At 40.2% G+C, this 23,781-nt stretch overlaps 2 protein-coding genes and 1 long non-coding RNA gene across 6 annotated transcripts in view; all 3 read right to left on the reverse strand.

Annotated features, from left to right (window-relative positions):
- Positions 1–14,464, reverse strand: part of LOC309531287 — a 29,440-nt gene extending 14,976 nt beyond the window's left edge. For 2 of the 4 annotated variants that reach the window (XR_014219195.1, XR_014219198.1), the window contains exon 1: positions 3,512–3,545. This is a non-coding gene — a long non-coding RNA (uncharacterized lncRNA). Of the gene's footprint in view, positions 1–3,511; positions 3,547–14,366 lie in introns of those variants that run through there. The other 2 variants (XR_014219196.1, XR_014219197.1) reach the window with 2 other exon arrangements.
- On the reverse strand, positions 8,126–12,262 carry LOC309530796 (trefoil factor 3-like). The gene is made up of 3 exons (XM_082219916.1): positions 11,543–12,262; positions 9,675–9,800; positions 8,126–8,426 (listed from the first exon to the last, which is right to left on the reverse strand). Exons 1-3 carry the CDS (start codon positions 11,682–11,684, stop codon positions 8,419–8,421), a joined length of 276 nt encoding a protein of 91 aa, XP_082076042.1. The 5' UTR covers positions 11,685–12,262; the 3' UTR covers positions 8,126–8,418.
- A 1,315-nt stretch (positions 14,465–15,779) lies between the features above and the next one.
- Positions 15,780–20,516, reverse strand: LOC309531286 (trefoil factor 3-like). Its single transcript, XM_082220661.1, has 4 exons — positions 20,374–20,516; positions 17,878–18,024; positions 16,701–16,850; positions 15,780–15,904 (listed from the first exon to the last, which is right to left on the reverse strand). The coding sequence occupies exons 1-4, from the start codon at positions 20,456–20,458 to the stop codon at positions 15,897–15,899; spliced, it is 390 nt and encodes a 129-aa protein (XP_082076787.1). The 5' UTR covers positions 20,459–20,516; the 3' UTR covers positions 15,780–15,896.
- Positions 20,517–23,781: the final 3,265 nt, after the last annotated feature.

A 23,781-nucleotide genomic window follows, 5' to 3' on the forward strand; every position in this document is an offset into this window, starting at 1 on the left:
AATTTTGGAAAAGATAAAAGAAGGAGAGAAAAAATTAAGGTCAAAACCAAAGTCCCAGGAGATTTTGAGGGAGATTAAATTGTATCAAACACAATATATGGAATTGATGAACCAAGAGATAGAGTGGAAAATAAAGCAAATGAGACAAAAGACATTTGAGTCGGCAGATAAATGTGGCAAACTTTTGGCATGGCAACTCAAAAAAAGACAGAAATTAAATACAGTTTCAAGTTTGGAAGTGGATGGAAGGACCATATCTAAACCAAATGAGATAAGAAACTGTTTTGTGAGTTATTTCAAAAAACTTTATTCCCAAGGATTACAAAATGAAGAAGACATAGATAAATTCCTTAATAAACATGGATTACAAAAAATCTCTCCTCAAAGTAGGGTGGATCTAAACCAGAGAATAACAGAACAAGAGATAGAGGGTGCCATTCAGGACATGCAATTGGGCAAATCTCCAGGGCCAGATGGACTGACTTCCAGATATTACAAATCGTTAAAGGAATGGTTGATACAACCGCTAAAGGATGTCTGTAATGAGATCTTAGAGGGGAAAAAGGCACCTGAATCGTGGAAAGAAGCATATATTTCACTCATACCAAAGACAGAGACTGAAAAGACTCAATTGAAGAACTACCGCCCAATCTCGTTACTCAATGTGGATTACAAAATTTTTGCAGACATTTTAGCAAAAAGATTCAAAAGAGTATTGATGGAAAGGATTCATAGAGACCAAGCAGGCTTTCTCCCAAAGAGACACCTCTCAGACAATGTTAGGAATATAATAGACATTCTGGAAAAGTTAGAGGTGAATATAAATACTAGAGCAGTTTTGATATTTGTGGATGCGGAGAAAGCCTTTGACAACATTTCTTGGAGTTTTATGAAAAAGAACCTTCATGGGATGGGGGTAGGACAAGGTTTTGAGAATGGTATAGGTGCAATATATTCCGAACAAAAAGCTAAGTTGATTGTAAACAATGTAATAACTGAGGAACTTAAGATAGAAAAAGGAACACGACAGGGGTGCCCAATTTCCCCATTGCTTTTTATTTCGGTCCTGGAGGTGTTGCTGAATATGATTAGAGAGGACCAGCAAGTTAAAGGTGTACAGGTCGGAGCAAAACATTACAAGTTAAGGGCTTTCGCAGATGACTTAGTTCTGACTTTACAAGAGCCATACACTAGCACGAAAAAGGTGTTGGAGATAATTCAACAATTTGGCCAGGTAGCTGGATTTAAACTGAATAAACAAAAAACTAAAGTCTTAGGGAAAAACCTGACAGATATGGAGAAGAATAAGTTTCAAGAAGAGACGGGTTTGATGGTGGTTAAGAAGGTGAAATACCTAGGGGTTAATTTAACATCTAAAAATTTGAATTTATATAAGGACAATTATGAAAAATGTTGGTTAGAAATTAAAAAAGACTTAGAAATATGGTCAAATTTGAGATTATCAATGTTAGGCCGAATTGCAGTAATTAAGATGAATGTATTGCCTAGAATGTTATTTTTGTTTCAAACTTTGCAGATTATTGACAAGATGGACTGTTTCAAGAGGTGGCAGAAAGATATTGCGAAATTTGTCTGGCAGGGCAAAAAGCCCAGAATAAAATATAAAATACTAACAGATGCAAGAGAAAGAGGGGGATTTGCCCTGCCGGACTTAAAATTGTACTATGAGGCAGCAGCATTCTGCTGGCTGAAAGAGTGGATGCTCCTCGAGAATACAGATATCTTGGACTTAGAAGGTTTCAATAACGCATTCGGTTGGCATGCATATTTATGGTATGACAAAATCAAAGTGCATAGTGCCTTTAAAAATCACATTGTAAGGAAAGCGTTGTTCAATGTTTGGATGAGATATAAAGACCTGTTGGAAAACAAAACCCCTAGATGGTTGTCACCCTTAGAGGCGAAGGCCCATAAGAAAGTTAATATGGAGGTCGGATGGCCAAAGTATTGTGAGATTTTAGAACAGGATGGAGAGAAACTGAAATTAAAGAGCCATGAAAAACTAAAACCCAAAGTACAAGATTGGCTCCACTATTATCAAATAATGGAGGTTTTTAAACAAGACAGGAAAATTGGCTTCCAGGTGGAAAAATCAAAACTTGAGACAGAACTGCTAGAACCCAATATTAAGAATTTGTCAAGAATGTATAACTTGCTGTTGAAATGGAACACACAAGATGAAATAGTTAAATCAGCTATGATTAAGTGGGCACAGGACATTGGTCATAATATTATGTCTGCTGACTGGGAAAGGTTGTGGAACACCGGAATTAAATTTACGGCATGTAGTGCCTTAAAGGAAAATGTGATGAAAATGGTATACAGGTGGTACATGACCCCAGTTAAGCTAGCAAAAATTTACCATTTGCCTGACAATAAATGCTGGAAATGTAAGGAAACTGAAGGTACTTTTTATCATCTTTGGTGGACATGCCCGAAGATTAAGGTCTTCTGGGAGATGATATATAATGAAATGAAAAAGGTATTTAAATATACCTTTCTTAAGAAACCAGAGGCCTTTCTCTTGGGCATTGTCGGCCAATTGGTGCAAAAAAAGGATAGAACATTCTTTATGTACGCAACAACAGCAGCAAGAATATTGATCGCAAAGTATTGGAAGACACAAGATCTACCCACCGTGGAAGAATGGCAGATGAAAGTGATTGACTATATGACATTGGCGGAAATGACGAGCAGAATTCGAGACCAGGGAAAGGAGACTGCGGAAGAAGATTGGAAGAAATTCAAGATTTATCTTAAGGACTATTATAAACTTGATGAAGCTTAGAATGTTGAGATTCTATAGAGAGAAAGGGCTGCAGTAATATAAGATTAGAATAAGAAAGGACTATGATGAATTAGAGTTGGAAAAAACATTTATAAGTTGCTATAAAATTTGGACATGAGGATGCAGAAAGGGGAGGTATGGGGAAGTCCGAGGAAAGAAGTTTATGAAATGACATTATGAAATTATACTTGTTTGTTTGTCTGTTTTCTTTTTTGTGTTTGTCTGTTATAAAAACTTTTGTAAAACTAATAAAAAATATTATAAAAAAAAAGAGATGGATGAATGTGTCAACTTCAGTGTCTCTCAATTTCTCATGTTTACAATCTCAGATTCAGTTTGCTGTATTTTGGCATCAGCTATGAATTTTCTTATAAATTTGCATGAAGATTCATCAGAATTTCTCCTAACATCCCCCCTTTTTTTGTATGCAACTTTGCCTCACATACACATTTTTGCAGGCAATATTCCCTAAGAATGCATTTTGGTCTGCTATTTTCACCTTTATCTGCCTTTCTAAGCCCCTTATGTGCACTTTCCGTACATCTTCTTTTGGTTGGAGAGGGTAGCATAAAATTCGCAGAAGTCTGAATTTAGAACAAAAGCCTCATTTAAGTTTGTGTATTGCGAAGTGGGTAGAGTTGCATTAAAATGAAAATCAAACCAAATCCCTTGCCTCCCAGTCGCTAGAACCACTTGACTTACCCCACCTGAATGAGTTGCTGAACAGCTAGATGAGAAACAGCAGGATATCAAAACTCAGAAGGGCAAGGCTAACTTATATGGTTCAAGAAGACCTCCTCCTTCCTGTTGCAGCCCCTTGAGGTGAAAATGCTATCAATAATTGGGCCAATAAAATACCCGTTAGTAAACCCAAAAGCCAAGAACTGGACGTCAGGTTCAGGAAACAATGCAAGTCAACGGACTTTTGTAGCAACATTTCAGTTGATTTCTTATATCTTTTATGTCAAAAAATCCAACCGTTTTGTGGTCACAAGAAGCTGCTGTTTCCATGTGTTGCATTTTCCTATCTTGAGCAACAGGTAAATGAGACTTAGGACATTTTAATTGACAACCTCTTTTATCTGGCAATCTTGCTTCTTTTTTTTTTAGCCTGCAACTTTCTCATGCAAGGAGGAACACAACTTTAGCAGATTTACTGGTCTCATATATGCTAATTTTTGAAGGCAATAATTTCACAAATTCAATATTTTTTAATTTTTTATTTTGCTTTTAAATTACTTTATTGAACTTAAAACAAATAACACAAAATCAAAATTATCCATAACAAATAAACCTCAAAGAGTTGTCGATATTATTACAGTTCATCACAGTCTTCTTCCAGTTTCATTGACTTCCCACCAACTCCATCCTGCTTTAAATGTATATTTATCTAGTGCTCTGTTTGTGTCTATTTTAGATAATTGCTTAGCCAAAATATTGTACTTTCTTAAACCTGTTCGGTGTATAACAGAAGCTATTCAAAGGCTGCCACAGATTTTATATTGTTCCAATCTTTTATGTAACTTTTAAATAAACCCCATTTATTGAAAAATGCTTAATCTGCATGGTCTCTTATTCTTCCTGTTAGCTTAGCTAGTTCTGTGTACTCCATTAATTTTTGTTGCCACTCCAATTTTGATGGTACTTTTTCTCCTTTCCAATTTGATGCTATTAAAATTCTCACGGCCAGTGTCGCATATAAGAATCATTCCCTTACACTTTTTGGAATATCGGAACCCAGTATCCCAAGAAGGAAGGCCTCTTGTGTTTTTTTTGTAAACACAATCTTAAGCATTTTTTTAAAGTTCCATATATATTTCATCCCCAAATTCCTTAATTTTTCTGCAACTTCACCACATGTGCAGCATCAATCCCACTGCTTCTTTGCATCTCCAACATTTGTTTGATACATTCTTATACATTTTGAATAGTTTTAAGGGAGTAATGTACCAACGGTACTGCATTTTCAGAAAGTTTTCTCTCAATGTGTAACAAGCAGTAAATTTCATATTTGTCCTCCAGAGGTTTTCCCAATCCTTCATTAAGATATTATAGCCAAAGTCCTGTGCCCATTTTATCATGATGGATTTTACCTCTTTTCCAGGTTTACCTGACTTCCCAGTGAAGGAGGAGTCAGTACATTTTGGAAAGCATTTTAGTTTTTGAATTAATCAGATCACTCTCTAATCTAGATGGTTCTGTTGCAAATCCTTTTCTTATGTCTATTTTAAATGTCTCATTCAACTGATGGTGTAGGAGCCAATCTGACAAGTGTTTTCTTATTTCCTCGAAATTTTTAAGTTTCAATTGATTATCTTAACTAATATTTTGTATGCCATCCAGTTTTCTTTCATATTTTTCTTTTTTAAGAAAAGTGCTTCTAGGAGGAAATCCACCACAGTGCTTTGGGTTCCAAGAGCTCTTTATATTTTGCCCAGACCATGTAAAGGGGCCTTCTTATGATGTGGGTTAGGAAGTTTGTATGGACCTTTACTTTGTCGTACCCTAGGTACACATGCCAACCATACTGGTTGTCATAGCCTTCCAGATCTAGTAGGTTTGAGTCCTGTAAAGTACACCACTCCTTAATCCAGGTTAGGCAGGCAGCCTCGTAATATAATGTTAGATCCGGCAACGAGACCTTCCCTCTTTCTTTTATGTCAATTAAAAACTGGTGTTTGATTCAGGGTCTTTTCCCTTGCCAGATGAACCTGGAAATATCTCTTTACCATTTTTTGAGGCTGTCTTTCCCTCCCATCACAGGTATTGTTTGGAATAAAAAGAGCATTTTCAGTAACACATTCATTTTTATGGTTGAAATCCTTCCCAAAAAATGTAAGTTTAAACTACTCCATATATCCAAATTCCTCTTAATTTCACTCCAAATTTTGACGTAATTGTCTTGAAAAAGATTAATATTTTTTTTGGGGGGTGATCCATATACCAAGGTATTTTACTTTTTGGCAGATCTTCAGGTTTGAGGGGTTTTTTTCCAGATCTTTTCTGTCTTGTATTGTGAGGTTTTTAATTAGAAGCTTTGTTTTGGAACTGTTAAGTCTAAATTCCACTACTTGTCCGAAGTTATTGATTATTTCTAGTGTCCTTAATTGTCAGGGAACTGCTATCGGCTCAGAGGTGAGAAATAGAAGGGCAGTTGTGTTACGGGGAGCCTCCGAAAATCTTGCGAAGCAGTTCCTCTTCCGGGGAGGAGGAAAGCCCCACCTCCAGTGGGGAAGAGGTGCAAGGACCAGAGGATGCTGGTGGGAGCCTTAACACCGCTCCTGAGCAAGTCGGACAGGAGGGAAACACACCCTTGCCATTGCCCATCCTGTGCGGTAGTCTAAGGCGCAAAGAGGGAAGGAGAAGGTTGGGGGTAACAAAACTCTTATGTTGGGGAAGTCCAAAGAAAGACCACTCCCGGATCCTCCTAGTGATTGAGCCAGACATGAGCTTTGGGGCTCTTCACTGTAAATAGTTTGCACCAAAATAAAGCCTGTAAAACACAGGTTAGAGTCTAAAGCCTGTAAAACACAGGTTGGAGTCCTGCCTGGTTACTCTCGAGCAACCGCAACAGCCATCTGACATTAATAGACTTTCTTCAGGGTTTTCAGTCATTATAATAAGGGCATCTGCGAAGGCTTTCAGTTTGTACGCTTTCTCACCTAATGTAATTCCTTTTATCTCTTGGTCTTCTCTTATTTGACTGTTCAGCACTTCCGTGACGAAATGAATATCAATGGGGATAGTGGACACCCTTGTCTTAATCCTTTTCTTATTATAAAATCCTCTGTGATGTTACTGTTGATAATTATTCTTGCTTGTTGATCTGAGTAGATCATCTTAGTTTGCCTACCCATGCTCTAGGGCCTGCCAGAGCCATCATGACTCCTTCTCAAAGCCCAGGTCTTACTATGTTTTTGGGAAGGAGGCAGGAAGTCTCCCCCTCAGCTAGCCGCCTAGTGTGAGGGAACCAGTTGCACCACTCCAAATCTGCCTTTGGTGTAGTATTCTTTAACATGTAACACAACTCTTTTGTTGTATATTTTTGTGATAATATCCAGAGCTACAAATGGCTATTCCTCATCTTAATTCCCCCCCCCCATTGTAATAGGAAATGCAAGGTGAGAATCCCAGCAAATGGTTACTAAAACAGGGACCACTGGGAAACAATGAAGGAGTCATTAGCATGTTCAGAGATCACTAGAATTACAAAGATTGTTTTTTTAAAGCCTGTTGCGGATTATTCATAACAGTAGGAGAATGGGGAAAATTAAGTTGATATATGCACATTACCTTGTGGGAGATTAGGTATATTGACCTCTTCCTGAAAGGATTATGTGCATGTTTTCCATGAGGCCTGCTTAATGTGCACAGCAGTCAGTTGTTATGCACAGTAACCACTCAATGTACATTTCTTTTAAGACAGATAGCCCTAACAGCCCCAGAATGTTCTCTATAGCCATAGTGCAGACAGTTCAGTGTCAGTCAACAGTTCGGTGTCAGTCAGGAAAGAAAAACAGAAAACTGAAGGGGGTGGGGGGTGGCAGTGGTACGTCCTGGTTTGAGAGGATAGCTGGCTAGAACCCTGAACAACAGTGCTTCTGTTAGAAGGTGAGGATATCCTGCAACTTTTTGTTGTAGATCCTATGGTCCTATCTTGGGGAATGGGCTCTTAAGTTAAATCATCCCCACAAAGCTGCATTAGCCACAGGGAGAGATGAGCAGGTGCCATACTGGATAAAGGACTGGATCTGTAGCTGATGCAAACCATTTCAATCTCACACTGACAAAGGGGTGACACCCTCACACGCGAAAAAGCATGATGGAATTGTGTCCCATATGATGATCTCTTTGGATTTCACAGTGAATGGATTGGATGATGCTATGAGTCTGAATGATTGTCATAACTTGAAATGGACCGATTTCCCATAGGTCCACCACCACTCCCCCTGCCCCCTTTGCCTCTCCACATCATGTGGTGTGGCCCAACAGATTTAAGTCACCTGAAGCCATTTGTCCCACAGGCACCTTTCTGCAGTGCACCTCTCCTTTGAGTTAAAGGTTGATAGATGGATGTCGACTGTTGGATAGAGAGCTATTAAACACCATGTGTGTGGCCATAAATAATCTCAAGCGCTAGACTGTATTCTTGTTGTAAAAAAAATAGCTAGATATCTAGCCTGTTTGGAAAATAGACTTGTATCACTTTGAATGGCTGTGAGATAAGAGCTTAAAGGTGAAAATATGTCAAGAGCATTAAAAAGAGAAACACATCATTTTAACAATGCTTTAATATGCACAAAATGGTTTCATAAAGATAATGCAAACGGGGAAATAAAATGCATTTCTACATTCTCAAGAGTAATAACCAAAGTAGGCAAAATGGAGCTGAGACTAATTAACTACGTTTATACATTTTGGGGGAGAGGATTTGCAGTTGTTGTGCGCAGACAGATATGAACTGACCTCCCTGGCAAGGAAAGAAGCAGGAAATTGGGGTAGAGAGGAGGAAATGTTGAAAGCTACAGCTATGCCAGTATTTTGTTTTCTGTTTTTGTCTTGGAGGGATGCCGTTGTTGGAGGTTCCTGGTCTGTGACTTCATTTCGTTCTAATTTGCTGAAATGAAAAGAAGAGAAATCTGCTTTATAGGTTGAACATTCCTGTTTCAACTGCCTGGAAGCTGAATAGGGCTTGGGAGGAATTTCATTGGTTATGGATAAGTTGGGGGTTATCCTTGGTCTTGTCTGGATGGCTTCCTACTTGGGTTGTCAACTAAGGGATGTAGACACAAACAATGACATTGCATCCTTTTTGTCACCTGGGGAGCATCTGCGTGTGCACCAGGGAGGACCAGGGGTTGGGCGTGGAGGGTGAACATCATCATTAAAGGGAAGTCTTATTTCTGCACATAGCTGTTGGTTCTCTTTCTGCACAAAACTGCTCCATTATGGGGAAGCCTTGCTCCTCTTTTCTCTTGCTTTAGAAATCTTGCTTGTAGGCTTTTCCCTGCTTTTGCACACACTGTACGAACCTGCTCTTCATGCCTAGCTGACCACATCTACAGAACTTGATTGTTACATTGTTTCATGTTATGATCAATCATTAGTAACAGACATCCTAAGCTCATGGAAAACAAACTGAACCTGCTCTTCATGCCTAGCTGACCACATCTACAGAACTTGATTGTTACATTGTTTCATGTTATGATCAATCATTAGTAATTGTTTGTGCCATATTAATCTCTAGTTACAATTTAATTAGGAGGCTTCATGCCTGTCTAGTTCCAGCTTCGATTCCCAGCCTTTACTCCATCAATGATAAATGATCACATGTAATCCCCACCTCTCACATGTAATTCCCGCCTTAGTACTTATGTTAACCAATCACAAGTTTCTTTGTGTATGTATCAACCAATCAGCCACAGGCCCACCTGTGGCAATGCTTGTAATATTCAATAAAAGAGGCTCTCAGGGTCCGCCCAGACAGACGCCTCATGTTACACCTGCCTCTCTCGTCTCCCGTGATTTTTCATTCCTACACATCATTCCACAGCATTGAGGGGAGGAGTGAGAAGGATACTGGTGTGTTTACATAGTAGTGGTTTCCACAAAAAATGGAGGAGAATATTCTAAGAAAACTATGCAAGATGGCCTTTTTATAGTGGATGGGATGAGAAAGGGAAAACCTCAGAAAAGTATCTACTGTGAAATTTCTGTTTAGCTTTACATTATTCACACACACTGGTCTCCTCCTGGCATCCCCCCCCCCTCTGGTTGCAACTGAATGGGAGGGGGTAAAAGTTTGATGTTTCATAGTGGGGGAGGGGCCACACATGATAATATTTTACTCAAATGTGCTACTCACGGTAGAAACACCATTTTGAATTCTTGATAGCATTGCTGAAACAGCAGTTTCTTTTTAAACATGTACTTCTAGGTATTCCAGGGTATCCACAGTCTCTTCTCCGACTAGGAGGTACGTTACAGTTGCCTATTCAATAAGAAAAGTTGAGAAATCAAAATTCATAGAGGAATAGTTTAATTTATATTCAGGTCAACAATAGCCATGAAGATTTCCAAGCAAAAGAGAAATAGGATACAGCCTGATCACCAAAGTCCTTCAAAATTCCAAATGTAACTCAGTATTCTGTTTTACTGAAAGCTGTTTGTAGGTACACATGGAAAATAAGTATATGCTCAATGGTAACCTTTACCTTCAAAGAGTGAAGTCAATGACACACACAGTGAAACCTCAGCTGTGCCATTAGCTTTACTGGTTGCCCAAGAGCTATGGGAGAGGAACTCCCAAGGGTGATTTTTCAAGACTGCAGGAAGCTGGATGTCTTCAGATCTTAAGAACTTGAAGTTGTGTGGTGCCTCTGAGTAGAGACAGAGAACCTCCCTGAACCAAATGAGCCTCTTTATATATGTTCTGGAAGCTTTCTCTGGCCTTATCTCTAGTTTTTTGGTCACTGTTGTTATGTTAGGAAGTTGTCACATATCTAAAAGGTCTCACTGAGCTAAGCAAATAAATGGGCAGAAAATACAAAGGCTTATTTCTCTCTTTGAAAGTTGTGACCCATCAAGATGAATGGAGTGCACCAGGCATTGTATTGTGGCCTGCTAGGTGTTCATCATCTGCAAGTATATAGCACAAGCAGGAAGTTTACCACATCTCTGATGGCTCACCATATGTGGTTGGTATTTGGCTTGGTGACCAACAAGATGCTCAGGCATGGCCTTAACTTTTTCCCACAGCACACCATTACATTTTGCTTCCTGAAGCAGACCTCAGGTGCTCCACCATGAACCTGGCTAGGGTCAGCAAGTTGTTTATTATTATTATTATTATTATTATTATTATTATTATTATTAGTCTTGTTGAACATTCATATATCAGTTCATGCCTTCATCTATTTCCTACATGAAGCCAGTCACTCCATCTTTCTGTATAGCAAAGCCAACCCTGACTGTTTGAAAGTCCCCCTCTGGTCATTTGGCTTATCAGCCATGACTCTTGTAACCTTTTGTACAGGGGCAAATGAGTAGCCATACAGAGGTGGGGAACCCCTGGTCCATGGGCCAATGAGTCCCACCAGGTGTTCCCATTTGAGCCTTGAGCCCATGTGGGTGAAGCTACACCCACCTGCACTCCTCCTGATGTCATCAGCTGATTGTCAGATCTTCAGAAGCCCCGTTCAATGGGTTGAGAAAAATTGGGCAAAAAAAGGTCATCTGAATTCTTAATGGTGTCAGATGATATCATTATCACCTGATGAGGAGGGGGGAGATAACAATCTGACTTGCTGATCTAGAAGGGTTTGTAGCCCAAAGGAACTTGCAGAATTTGACCCATTAATATCAACAGATTTTACTTTTAAGTAGACATGTATTGGATTGTGCTGAAAGACGGTAATGGAATGGATCCCCTAGGAATCATCCACCAGCACAATTCAGGCCACCTGCCTTTTGGCCACCTGCCTTTGGAAGCAGTTGAAATCAGTGGTCAGTAACTAGGTTGTCCAGGGAGCCAAACACTGGTCCCTTCCCACTGCTGCTACCCTGCTTTTTGTGCACTGTAAAAAAATATGCCATCCAATTGTGTTTTTCCAAATTTATGGCATGGTTCCCCCTCCACCCCTTCTAGGAACAGGGTCACAGCTGTAGAATAAACTAGTATCAGCTATTAAATAGTTTTATAAAAAATGAAAGTAATTTAAATTGGTGACTTACGTTTTTGTCCTTTGCCCCCACGGCCTCCTCGGCCACCTCTACCACCACGGCCACCTCCACCACGGCCACCCCTGGCATCTGCGAAACTGGCGAATCCTAAGACCAGGACAATGGCCAGGAGCCAGAACCACTTGAAGTTCATTTTTATCTGAAATGTTCACCAAATCTTCAAACCTGTTGAAAGATTCCAGATGAAAGTTGTGACCCAGTAGAGTTTTAATATACTTCCTTTTCAATGAAGAAAGGTATAACAAATGGAGGCTTTCAGGCTGCGATGGTAAATCATGAGTTCAGAATAGGTGACACTTAACATTTATATTATAACACTTTCTAGCGTCCAAAGCACTTCGCATGCATTCTGTAGCTGTTATCATGGCATCAATCCTCTAAAACAAACTATTATCTCTGACATTGCAGGGAAAACAGGTAGAAGGAGAAGGAAACAGGTAGAAATCCAAGATAAATGTTTCTGAAAAGGAAGATCAACTGTGATATTAAAATTTATCAACAGGCACAAAAATGTAAGTACCTGAATCTTATCTGCACAGATATCAAAGCAAGTGTGACATATTTAGAAAGCTCCCTGCTTGATTCAAGACAGTTGAGATCTGAATAACCTGGCTCTAGGAGGCTCTTTCTGCAGACCAAAGTTCACTGCAAAACTGGCTCACGGAAATCAAAATATTGCAACAACATTCATGTGCATATGTATACACACACACACCATACTATACTAGCTACTATGGATGTGGAATCTCTGTATACCAACATCCCACACAACGATGGTTTACAAGCTATAAGGAACACCATTTCAGATAAAACCACAGCGGACCTTGCCACCAAACTCTGCCAATTTGTCCTTACCCACAACAACTTCAAATTTGGTGATGACCTGTTCCTTCAGATCAGCGGCACAGCAATGGGCACCCGCATGGCCCCACAGTATGACAACATCTTCATGGCAGATTTAGAACAACATTTCCTGAACTCCTACCTACTCAAACCTCTCTTGTACCTGCGATACATTGATGATATTTTTATCATCTGGACACATGGTCAACAGACCCTGGACACCTTTCACCAGAAATTTAATGATTTTCACCCCACAATCAACCTTACAATGAATCAATCTATGCAAGAAATACATTTTTTGGACACTACTATAAAAATACAGGATGGGCGCATAGACACCACCTTATACCACAAACCAACTGACCGACAAACATATCTACATGCCTCTAGCTACCATCCCAAACATACCAAACAGTCCATTGTATATAGCCAGGCACTACGTTACAGCCGCATCTGTTCCAATTCTACAGACAGAGACTCTCACCTAAGAGATCTACAGCAAACCTTCTCAGAACTAAAATACCCAGCAGATGAAGTTAGACAACAGATCAACAGAGCCAGACTGATACCCAGAGAGAACTTGCTGCAAGACAGACCCAAAAAAGAAAATAACAGAACACCTCTAGTCATCACATACAGCTCCCAAGTTAAAACAGTACAACGCATCATCAGAGATCTACAACCTCTCCTGGACAATGACAGTTCTCTTTCTCAAGCTCTGGGAGGAAGACCTTTCATTGCCTACAGACAGCCACCCAATCTTAAACAACTCCTAACCCACAATAATACTACAACCAGACTTAACACAGACACTGGCACCAGAACCTGCAATAAACCCAGATGCCAACTTTGCTGCCACATACACCCGGACAACACCATTACTGGCCCCAACAACATCACACATACCATCTCGGGACTATTTAATTGCTCATCGTCTAACATTGTGTATGCCATCAAATGCCAACAGTGTCCTTCAGCTCTCTATATTGGACAAACAGGCCAAACCTTACGCCAAAGAATAAACGGACATAAATCTGACATCAAGAATCACAAAACAGAGAAACCAGTAGGAGAACACTTCAATCTCCCAGGACATTCTATACAAGATCTCAAAGTAGCTGTTTTACTACAAAGGAATTTCAGAAATAGACTGGAAAGAGAAGCTGCTGAATTACAACTCATTACCAAACTTAAAACCATGGAAAGACCTGGGCTGAACAAAGACATTGGATTCTTATCTCACTATACATGACTAAACCATTTCTCACCTTTTCATCCCTTGCCTTTTCCTGTAAGACCTATTACAGTCGTTAAGAGTCGTCAACAGGCTCTCTCAGCTATCTGCCTATCTCCCATTCCCACCACCCTTCTGAGTAACACCCCTCCCCACCTTCTCACAATATAGAAGGATCTGGCAACTTCTGTTTCTGTGTATCTGAAGAAGTGTGCATGCACACGAAAGCTCATACCAAGAACTAACTTAGTTGGTCTTTAAGGTGCTACTGGAAGGAATTTTTTTACACACACACCAGTTAAAGATGGATGAATGTGTCAATTTCAGTGTCTCTCAATTTCTCATGTTTACAATCTCAGATTCAGTTTGCTCTACTGCAGTATCAGCTTTGAATATTTTATTTCAGTTTGTGTGAAAATTCATTAGCATTTCTCCTAACAGACTTTTTTTTTGGTATGCCTCGCATACACATTTTTGCAGACAATATTCCCTAACACTGCATTTTAGTTTGCTATTTTTACCAATATTTGCATCTTTATGCCCCTTTTGTGTATATTCTGTACACCTTCTTTTGGTAGAGGAACCATTCCACAATATTCATAGTAATTTAAAAGGAAAGGCACATTTCAGTTTCTGTATTGTTTTGAGGGGTGGTAAATTGATAAAACTTGCATTAAAATGAAAATCAAACCAAATCCCTTGCCCCCGCAATCCCTAGATCCACTTGACTTACCGTACCTGAATGAGTTGTTGAACAGCTCAATGACAAGCAGCAGTTGAACCAGCTATAAATAGTTGGACCAATCCCAACTGCTTCCAGTCCCAAGAGGCAAGAACCGGATGTTGAACTGGGGAAGGAATGCAAGTAAAAAGACTTCTGTGGCAACCTTTCCATTGATTTCGTAACCTTCTGTGTCAAAAATCCACCTGTTCTGTGGTTACAAGGACATTTCTTACCTAAATGAGACTTAGGACATTTTAACTGACCACTGCTTTCTTTACCTGCAACTTCCTCATGCAAGGAAGAACACGACTTTAGCAGATGCATTGGCCTAGCTATTCTCCACATTTGAGCTAGTTTTAAAAGGAAGTAGCTCTACAACATCAGTGTTTTAATACCTACTTGAGAAGGCTTTTGATGCTGTTGGGCCAAGGTTTATATTTTAGACTGGGAATTTCTTTAAAGTCTAGAATATTTTCTCTAGTTGCTACAAGTAACAGAATGCATGTATGTATTTATTATATTTATTAGTTGCTTTGCATGTCAAAGTGCCTCAGGGTGATCTACATAACATAAATAAGAAATAACAGTGAACATTAAACCCAAATATAGAAACAGCCATAACACAAACCTCAAGACCTCATCCATATGGAACAAATCCTACCCACCTCACTTAGAAAAAGGGCCACAGACATAACTAATCAAGAACCCAATATGGTACTTGACAGTCTATAATTCATCCATCTACTTTGATATGTCACTGAAGATTTTTTTTCCCCCTATTACTGTTTCGTGGTTCACTCTGTTTTTGTGGTAATGGTTTGGTTTCATAGAAGGTATAGTTCATGTAAAGTAAGGAGGGGGTTGAGGAAGCAATATCAGTGGATTCTATTTCAGACAAGTTTGAAACTCTGTAATGGAGATGTGCTCCTTCTGGGCCTCAGGACAATGGGAATAGGAACATGTCCTCTTGTCTGATTATAACTGTTTCTTATTTAATTTTTTTCCTCCCAAATGAGAAAAAGCAGCTTCTATCGCAAGGGGAGTACTTAACCAATTAATACCCAACATAGAGCAACTGACTCACACATATGCCGAAGACCAGTAAGTAGCAAACTTCCCTGTTGTATGCAGAACCTTTGTATTCCAGCTACAGAGGGGGGTGGGCTAGATGACTGTCAGAGTCCCCTTCAACTCTGCAATGCTATGATTCCAGAAATAAAGTGATGCTTCAAGCAGCCTAATGCTTTAAAAAGAGGCAGATGTTGGCTGCATTAATATATACAGAAAAAAGTCCCACAAAATCAATAATTAAAGTTTATTATAACCTTTTATTGCTTTGAAAAGATGCCAAGCACTAATATTGTGAGCAGTGGGAGACAAAATATGTGATTAATTGTGTTATTGTGGGAATGCAAAGGCAAAGCAAAGTGTCGTGGAAGTCAGAATTACAAGAGCACAATGTGCATGATGACATGTTGTCCTTTTTGAATTGTTCCATTAGCAGAGATGCTCCTTGTGCAAATGTCCATTTCTGAAGCTTTGTTTTAACATTCTGAAAAGGCAATAAAAACAAAAAGTATAAGAACTGGGGTAGTTTAGCTCTCCCTTGTCCACCTCCATCAAATCAAGTGACAGCAGGAGTAATGTCCCTAGTAGCTGTCTTTAATATTCTGCCCCGCCAAAAAATATGTTGTGCTCAGTTACACATGCTTATACGGACCATGGGCCTAATCATTTGCTCCCCTCATGCAAGAGAGGAAGCAGGGGCACTCTGCCTGACCACACTTGTCACATTCCTGCTGGTCTATTGCTGCACCCCTCCATGTGTTTGGGCTGACCCTTTGCAGCAGACAGCCTGCTTGACTTGTGTGGGCTTCCTGTGTGGTGTAGAATCTTAGAGGATCAGGGTTCTAGATCATTTAAAATTGCTGTACAAGTACAAAGCCTCCCTGCTGAAGACGTCCAGCTCAAATGCACGGAAGGCTGCAGGGATAAGCCATCCGTAAGCAACAATGGGTGGGACCAACAAGACTGTCCCTCTCCTCACCCCAGGATTAGAATTACTGCCCTCCCTGCTCATACTAATGGACTTGCATGAGGGATAGTAACCAAATTTGGGGAAGGGTGTATGCAGTTATTCTAAAGCTTTTCGCATCAGATTTCTTTCCATTTGCACTTGACCTGTGCTACAGATTGCTTGCATGCTCACGCTGAAAGGCATTTACTATTGACTGGTAGTATAGTCTCTTGAAGATATAATGTGCAACAAAATACAAGGAGTAGCATGTGCCTCAGTACAAAATTTTGTTCCATTTGTGCAAAGGGGGAAAATATGTTTGTTACTTTACCTTCTGCTACCTCAACATGGAAGAAACACCATGGAACTGCGGGAGGACGGGACTCAAAACAGCATCCTCTCTCTTCACATGCAGCAGCAGAGATTCCTGGGTATCCACAATTCTTCCTGACTTTCACCTCTGAAGGACATACCTTTTTATCTGTTTTGAATAGTTACCTGAAGATTAGCGGATCAAAGTCACAGTGTTGCTCGTAGTCTTTGTCTAGCTGGTGCTGCTTTTGCCCTTGCTTTTCTGTTTTATTTGAGCTCAAGATACATGAACTATTTTGTGATTTTGTGTGTGTGTGTGTGTGTGTGTGTGTAAAATGTCCAGTGGCACCTTAGAGACCAACTAAGTTTGTTCTTGGTATAAGCTTTCGTGTACATGCACATGAAAGCTTATACCAAGAACAAACTTAGTTGGTCTCTAAGGTTTTTTTATTTTTTTATATATTTCAACTGCGTCAGACCAACATGGCTACCTACCTGTATTTTGTGATTATTTCCTCTATGTGGGCTGTCATTAGTTTCATCTTACATGCCTGAACCAATTCGTGCACAAACTGGGATGAGCTTAGATACTAATCAACTAATCAACTCACATTTCTAGCAAAGCATAACAAAGGCTGAGGAAAGAAATATAATCCCTGTGGACAAATTGAATAGCACTGGATTGTATCTGATTAAATCATACTCAGAGTAAAACCATTGATTCCAAAAAGGTCTTCTCTTAGTATGACTTGGTTGGGAACAGCCCAACATCTGCTTGTACTTATATAACCACATTATCCTTAAGCAGCTGTGGGAATAGGCTATCTGGTGTACTGTACACAGCTTAGGTATTTTATTAATCCTTCATACCTAAAGGTTCATCATAAACAAAAATGGTGTGCTTGCTATCTAGCTACCTACCTACCTACCTATATATCATCTATCTATCTATCTATCTATCTATCTATCTATCTATCATCTATCTACTTTCTCTCAGGTTCTGGCATGAAGTCTAACATCAGGTAGGGTTCCAGTGACTGAGAAACAGTGGTTTTTCATATTTCCTCGGACAGTTTCTATGTTTGCCTATAAGACAAGACTAACTGAATGCCTGATAGAAGAATTCCATCCCTCTGACCTGTGTATCATTTTTAGTATCTCAGAAAAGCCAGGTATGCTTCAGAAAAATACATTACATTTGGGGGGGCTTGGAGCAAAGCACCAGGGCACTCCTGCAACTTCAGAACTGAAGCAGCACCCAGCATCCCGGCATTGCTGGGGAGTGATTCCAGGAGGTCCACAGTTAACTCTTGCTTTGGGATCAACGTGACATCGGCATTCCGCTGTTGAGAACAGAAATCATGGTTAGCTCTTTTCTTGTAAGAACATGGTAGCCTCTGGCAGGTCTCATTGACCTTTCAATGGGAGCTTCCTTCTGTTCAGATATTTGCCTAAATGTAGCCCTCAGTTGAACACCCAATGGCTAAAAGAGGGGAGGGGCACAGGTATGCATGCAAACCCCAGCCCTCTGAGCGCTGGATTGAGCAGGAAAGTCTCTGGAGCTGAGCTGGCCTTTGTGAGGACAAGACTCCCCCCCCCCGCCCCAATTTTCAGTCCATGCAGGTTCAGGCTCAGTGGCTAAGAGGGCTCATAGAATCATAGAATCATAGAATCATAGAGTTGGAAGAGACCACAAGGGCCATCGAGTCCAACCCCCTGCCAAGCAGGAAACACCATCAGAGCACTCCTGACATATGGTTGTCAAGCCTCTGCTTAAAGACCTCCAAAATAGGAGACTCCACCACACTCCTTGGCAGCAAATTCCACTGTCGAACAGCTCTTACTGTCAGGAAGTTCTTCCTAATGTTTAGGTGGAATCTTCTTTCTTGTAGTTTGGATCCATTGCTCTGTGTCCGCTTCTCTGGAGCAGCAGAAAACAACCTTTCTCCCTCCTCTATGTGACATCCTTTTATATATTTGAACATGGCTATCATATCACCCCTTAACCTCCTCTTCTCCAGGCTAAACATGCCCAGCTCCCTTAGCCGTTCCTCATAAGGCATCGTTTCCAGGCCTTTGACCATTTTGGTTGCCCTCCTCTGGACACGTTCCAGTTTGTCAGTGTCCTTCTTGAATTGTGGTGCCCAGAACTGGACACAGTACTCCAGGTGTGGTCTGACCAGAGCAGAATACAGTGGCACTATTACTTCCCTTGATCTAGATGCTATACTCCTATTGATGCAGCCCAGAATTGCATTGGCTTTTTTAGCTGCCGTGTCACACTGTTGGCTCATGTCAAGTTTGTGGTCAACCAAGACTCCTAGATCCTTTTCACATGTACTGCTCTCAAGCAAGGTGTCCCCCATCTTGTATTTGTGCCTCTCATTTTTTTTGCCCAAGTGCAATACTTTACATTTCTCCCTGTTAAAATTCATCTTGCTCATGAATTTCCTATCTAATAAAAATGCAAATCCTTTGTTTAGATCCCTCTGATAGTAAAGATGCCAGGGGTTAAGCCTGTTGAAATCATACAACATGTTTCCAGTAATATTAGAACACGTTATTATTTTTATTTTTATTATTTATTATATTTCTATATTGCCATATACACACAGGTCTCAGGGTGGTTCACAACATAAAATCACAATCTGAAACAGCAAAATACATTTTTTGCTGCATTCCCAGCAGCCCTGTAAGTAAAGTTTTTAAAAACAAAAACAACCCAATAATCACCCCCTCCCCAACACATTTTAAAAGGGCACCTTTGTGAACTTGTTTGTGATAGGTAATTTCCCTGCAGGTAATTCCTGTGGGATTTGGGGTTATATTTTATCCCTCTCCCTTAGGTACCAAATCATTAGCAGCACCTGTACGGGACAGCTCTTGTACCTTTGGCAATACCCCTCTAAGGAGGCAAATTGCTAGGTATTTAAAAGATTCTGAATGCAGGTTCATGATGTACATTTGCATTATGTACATATCCTAATGTATATGTAGAGATGCAATTTTAGATCTATGAGAAAATGAAGGTGCTAGATGACTTAGGTCTCACTGGCAATATGCTTTTGTTGCATTCCCAGCAGCCCTGTAAATAAAGTTTTTAAAAAGTTTTTTAAAAAAGGCACAGGAGATCTAAGACAGTGAAAACAGCTCAGGGCCTAGTTCCCCCTGGGCCACCCCTAAGAACACCACTGCCCTTAACCCCTGCTTTTGGAACGCTGTTGTAAGTGGGCATCATTTTGTTACCCTTAGGGGAGCTAAGGCTTGTGGATTTCACTAATGGTCTGCAACCTTTCCGTCCTGCAATTTGAGCTCTCGGACGTGGCTGGTTCGACTTTCCAAGTGACTTGGCTTAGCTTCAATTGTAAAGGTCATCGCTGATATCACTGAAATGAATTGAAATTTTTCTATTGCCCACGCAGCGGAATGTAACCCTTTACTTCCTTATGGGACAGGGGGAGAAACCTTCCATATTTTATAGCTGTTACCCAGTTTGATGTGCACTCTTACAAAATATATCTAATTGATTAAGGGACTTTGTTGTGCTTCTCTTAATGTTGGTAAGAAGTTGGCCTTAAAGTTTCTCAACAGCAGGGGCAAGTTCATCCAATTCCGAATATTGGCAACATATGCCTTCATTCCATTAATGCACTATAAGGAAGGATAATCTAAACAGCTCTTAAGGTACTTACGTGGAGCTTTCTTATCATCGGCCAATGCACCAAGTCCTAACATTAAAATGAGTGAAAGTATCCAGACCCCCTTCTGCTCCATCATAGCTTCCAGCTCTTGGTAAGCAAGCTTTAAAATCAAGGCAAGTACCTCACAGTCCCTATGGGCCTTATTTTATACCGCAATTAATGTTTGTGTTCAACAGTCAGATAACAAGTTTCTAGCCATGCTCCACCTCAAGTATCTCTCTTCATTTGATTAGAAAATGTATCTAAGGGGTTTTGCATATGTGTGTGTGTGCATGTGAGTGTGTGTTTGGCAACATATGAGGTGGTGCTACCTGGGTGGTAAGAATCAAATGAAAGTAGATAAACGATATTGGTCAGGCACTGTTGATTACCTCAGAGGAGACATTAGTCAGCATTCCAAACATCTGAGCAGCTTCACATGGCAACCATTTTAGAAAGCTAAATAGACATGCATAAAAGGAAGTGTTGCTTTTTAGCCATACCTGTAGTTTGTATTTCTGCACCAGATTTAGACCAGTACAAATAGCAATATTCAGCCCTAAATCAAAATTCATATGATTTTTTTGTGATCAAGGCAATTCTTTGGGACTTGCCCATGAAATTATCCAGGTTTTCATATTATTATTTTTAAAAAATAATAAAGATGCTAGAATAATGTTTAACATTATGAAAAAATCAGAATATGATTTTAAGTTTCAGAATTTTGACCCTCGTCAAACTTTTTTCTTTCTTTACTCAAGTTCTATCTTTTGTTGATTCATTTTAAGGCAATAGGGTAAAGTGCCAACTTGCTAAACATTTCTCTTCATTCGCTTCTTTGTTTGCTCCTGAATGTTCACTCTGCTGTGTAGTTCCATTGCTCCTGAATTCCAGTTTAATTAGAGAATTTCTGAAATTGGTTCTAGAACTGGAACACAAACAGTTTGCTGCGGCTATCTATTCCTTCAATTTGTTTACATTCTTACTGATGCACATGTATGCTTTGGTTATGTGCTGCAAAAAAACTGCAGTCTGGATGTGATCATGCGCAGAACTGCACAAGAATTCTTTTTATCCCAATTGTGGGGTTTTTTTTGCAGATGCCCAAATGCACTCTGTCTCCTACACATTAAAGGTAGAAACAGAAATAATAATAATAATAATAATAATAATAATAATAATAATAATAATAATAATAATAAATTTTATTTATATCCCTCCGTCCCCAGCTGAAGCCGGGCTCAGGGTGGCTAACAACAATAAAACAGTACAAAAGTACAGCATAAACAACATTCTAAAATCATTCATTATAAAATTAATTAATTTTAAATTAATTAATTAAAATTAATTAATTTTAGAAAGAAGGAAGGAATGAAGGTTGTGGTTGTGGGGGTGAATCAAAGGGACTAAAGGGCACAGCAGAAGCCCCAGGCACTTCCCTTGTTCCTTCTCCCAGTCTGTCTGTCCTTTCTCCTTCCCATTCTTTCACTTCCTTCTCTCATACTGGCACAACCACTCTGTCTGTCTGTCTGTCTGCCTCGGGAGTCGAACAGAATCCGTTCCAGAAATCCGTTCAACTTCCAAAACGTTTGGAACCCAAGGCATGGCTTCCTATTGGCTGCAGGAAGCTCCTGCAGCCAATCGGAAGATATGGGACCCGCGTTGGACATTCGGGTTCCAAAAGAACATTCACAAACCGGAACACTCACTTCCGGGTTTGCAGTGTTTGGGAGCCAAATGTTTGAGAACTAAGCTGTTCGAAAACCAAGGTACAACTGTATTTCATCTCTTTCCATTTCCTTTCTCCCCCTCTGACCCTGGCTATTGCCTCACTCTCTAACCAACCTCTGCTCCCATGTTCTGCATACATTGGGATTTTCCAGGCTCAGTCCATCCAAAAAGCTATATGACTGCAGCTGGGGATAGGCTGTACCACCAATGCCCCCCCCCCAGTCAGACTGAAACCCCCATGTGACTTCTGGGACTGCAGCCCGTAGTTTGAGAAACACTGCAGTATAAAATATATTTCAATGGAAAAAATGAAGATCTTTGCTCCTCGACTGGCAACAGGGCAGAAAATATCTGTGATTTGTGTCATAGCTCTGATACACTATCAGTGGAGGTCACTGCTGTAGTCAATTGTTAACTATTCCTCTTATCTTTGAGTTGGCACTTTGTATGCCTACACACCCCTTAGCATGTGAGGACTGCACAACGGAGGTCACTGGATTTTGTAACTGTATATGTAAATACAAGTCTGGTGCCTCCAACAAACAGTTTAATCTGATATGGGCTTTGATACGTTGTTTGAAACAGCAGCAACATAGAGTTGGTAACTCCTTACAAAAGTGATTATCTTTGTTACAACAGCTCCATTACCTTTTTTTTCAACACTGTTTCAGTTAGAAAACAAGAGTTTGGGGAGGATATCCTCCTTAGAGCTGGTTTTCAGGCATAACGAGAAAGCTCAGTGTGCCATCTCTTTCCCTTTATGATTCCCTCTCCTTTCTTTTTTTTATGGGGGACATATGTAGAAGGTGCTCTGTCCTCTAACTTTCAGGCTTCCTTTCAATGTAGTAATGATATCTATGACCAATATCTTGCTATCTGAGTGGCTTTGGACATCGGAGAAGAAGTGTTGTTAGCTAGATGTGCCTTTCAGCTGACAGCATGCAGCACTTCTTGAAACAGTTGAAGGGGAACTTGCACAGGGAAAGTTGTGCAAGAATTAGCTTCATCTGTCTACAGCCCATGACATTTCCCCTGGACAACTTCTCCTTCAGATGTATGCGAGGATCATTGAGAGTTGGATGTCAAAATGTCTTCATTGGTGGCACTGCTGAAGGTTACCTTCAGAAGGAATAGCTATTTCAGATGGCAAGGAATCTTTTTCAGTCCTCATGGAGGAGGAGGAGGAGGAGGAGGAGGAGGAGGAGGAGGAGGAGGAGGAGAAGAAGAAGAAGAAGAAGAAGAAGAAGAAGAAGAAGAAGAAGAAGAGTAGTAGTTTAGATTTGATATCCCTCTTTATCACTACCCGAAGGAGTCTCAAAGCGGCTAATATTCTCCTTTCCCTTCCTCCCCCACAACAAACACTCTGTGAGGTGAGTGGGGCTGAGAGACTTCAGAGAAGTGTGACTAGCCCAAGGTCACCCAGCAGCTGCATGTGGAGGAGGGAAGACGCGAACCCGGTTCACCAGATTACAAGTCTACCACTCTTAACCACTACACCACACTCTCAGCTTTCAAGCGAGCAGATTCCAGTGGCAGACAGTGTCCGAGAGAACAGTGGGTGGAGTAACAGATGTGAATGCCTCTTACCTTTGTAGGCTACATTCCAACCCCCCAAATGTCAGAGGGTTCTGTTACTATTTGCATATCTAATGAGGGTAAATTCAAGTTGCCATTCCAATCACCACCAAA

Source organism: Podarcis vaucheri (genome assembly GCF_965113315.1).
Source record: "Podarcis vaucheri genome assembly, chromosome: 4".
Taxonomy (NCBI): Eukaryota; Metazoa; Chordata; class Lepidosauria; order Squamata; family Lacertidae; genus Podarcis; species Podarcis vaucheri.

Coding starts and splice junctions, on each gene's coding strand:
- LOC309530796 (XM_082219916.1), bottom strand. CDS start 11,684: ATGAACTTCAAGTGGTTCTGGCTCCTGGCCATTGTCCTGGTCTTAGGA. Junction 9,801..11,542: donor TGGGGGCAAAGGACAAAAAC/GTAAGTCACCAA, acceptor CTTATTGAATAG/GCAACTGTAACGTACCTCCT.
- LOC309531286 (XM_082220661.1), bottom strand. CDS start 20,458: ATGATGGAGCAGAAGGGGGTCTGGATACTTTCACTCATTTTAATGTTA. Junction 18,025..20,373: donor CGATGATAAGAAAGCTCCAC/GTAAGTACCTTA, acceptor TGTTCTCAACAG/CGGAATGCCGATGTCACGTT. Junction 16,851..17,877: donor TGCTCCAAGCCCCCCCAAAT/GTAATGTATTTT, acceptor TATTCAAAACAG/ATAAAAAGGTATGTCCTTCA.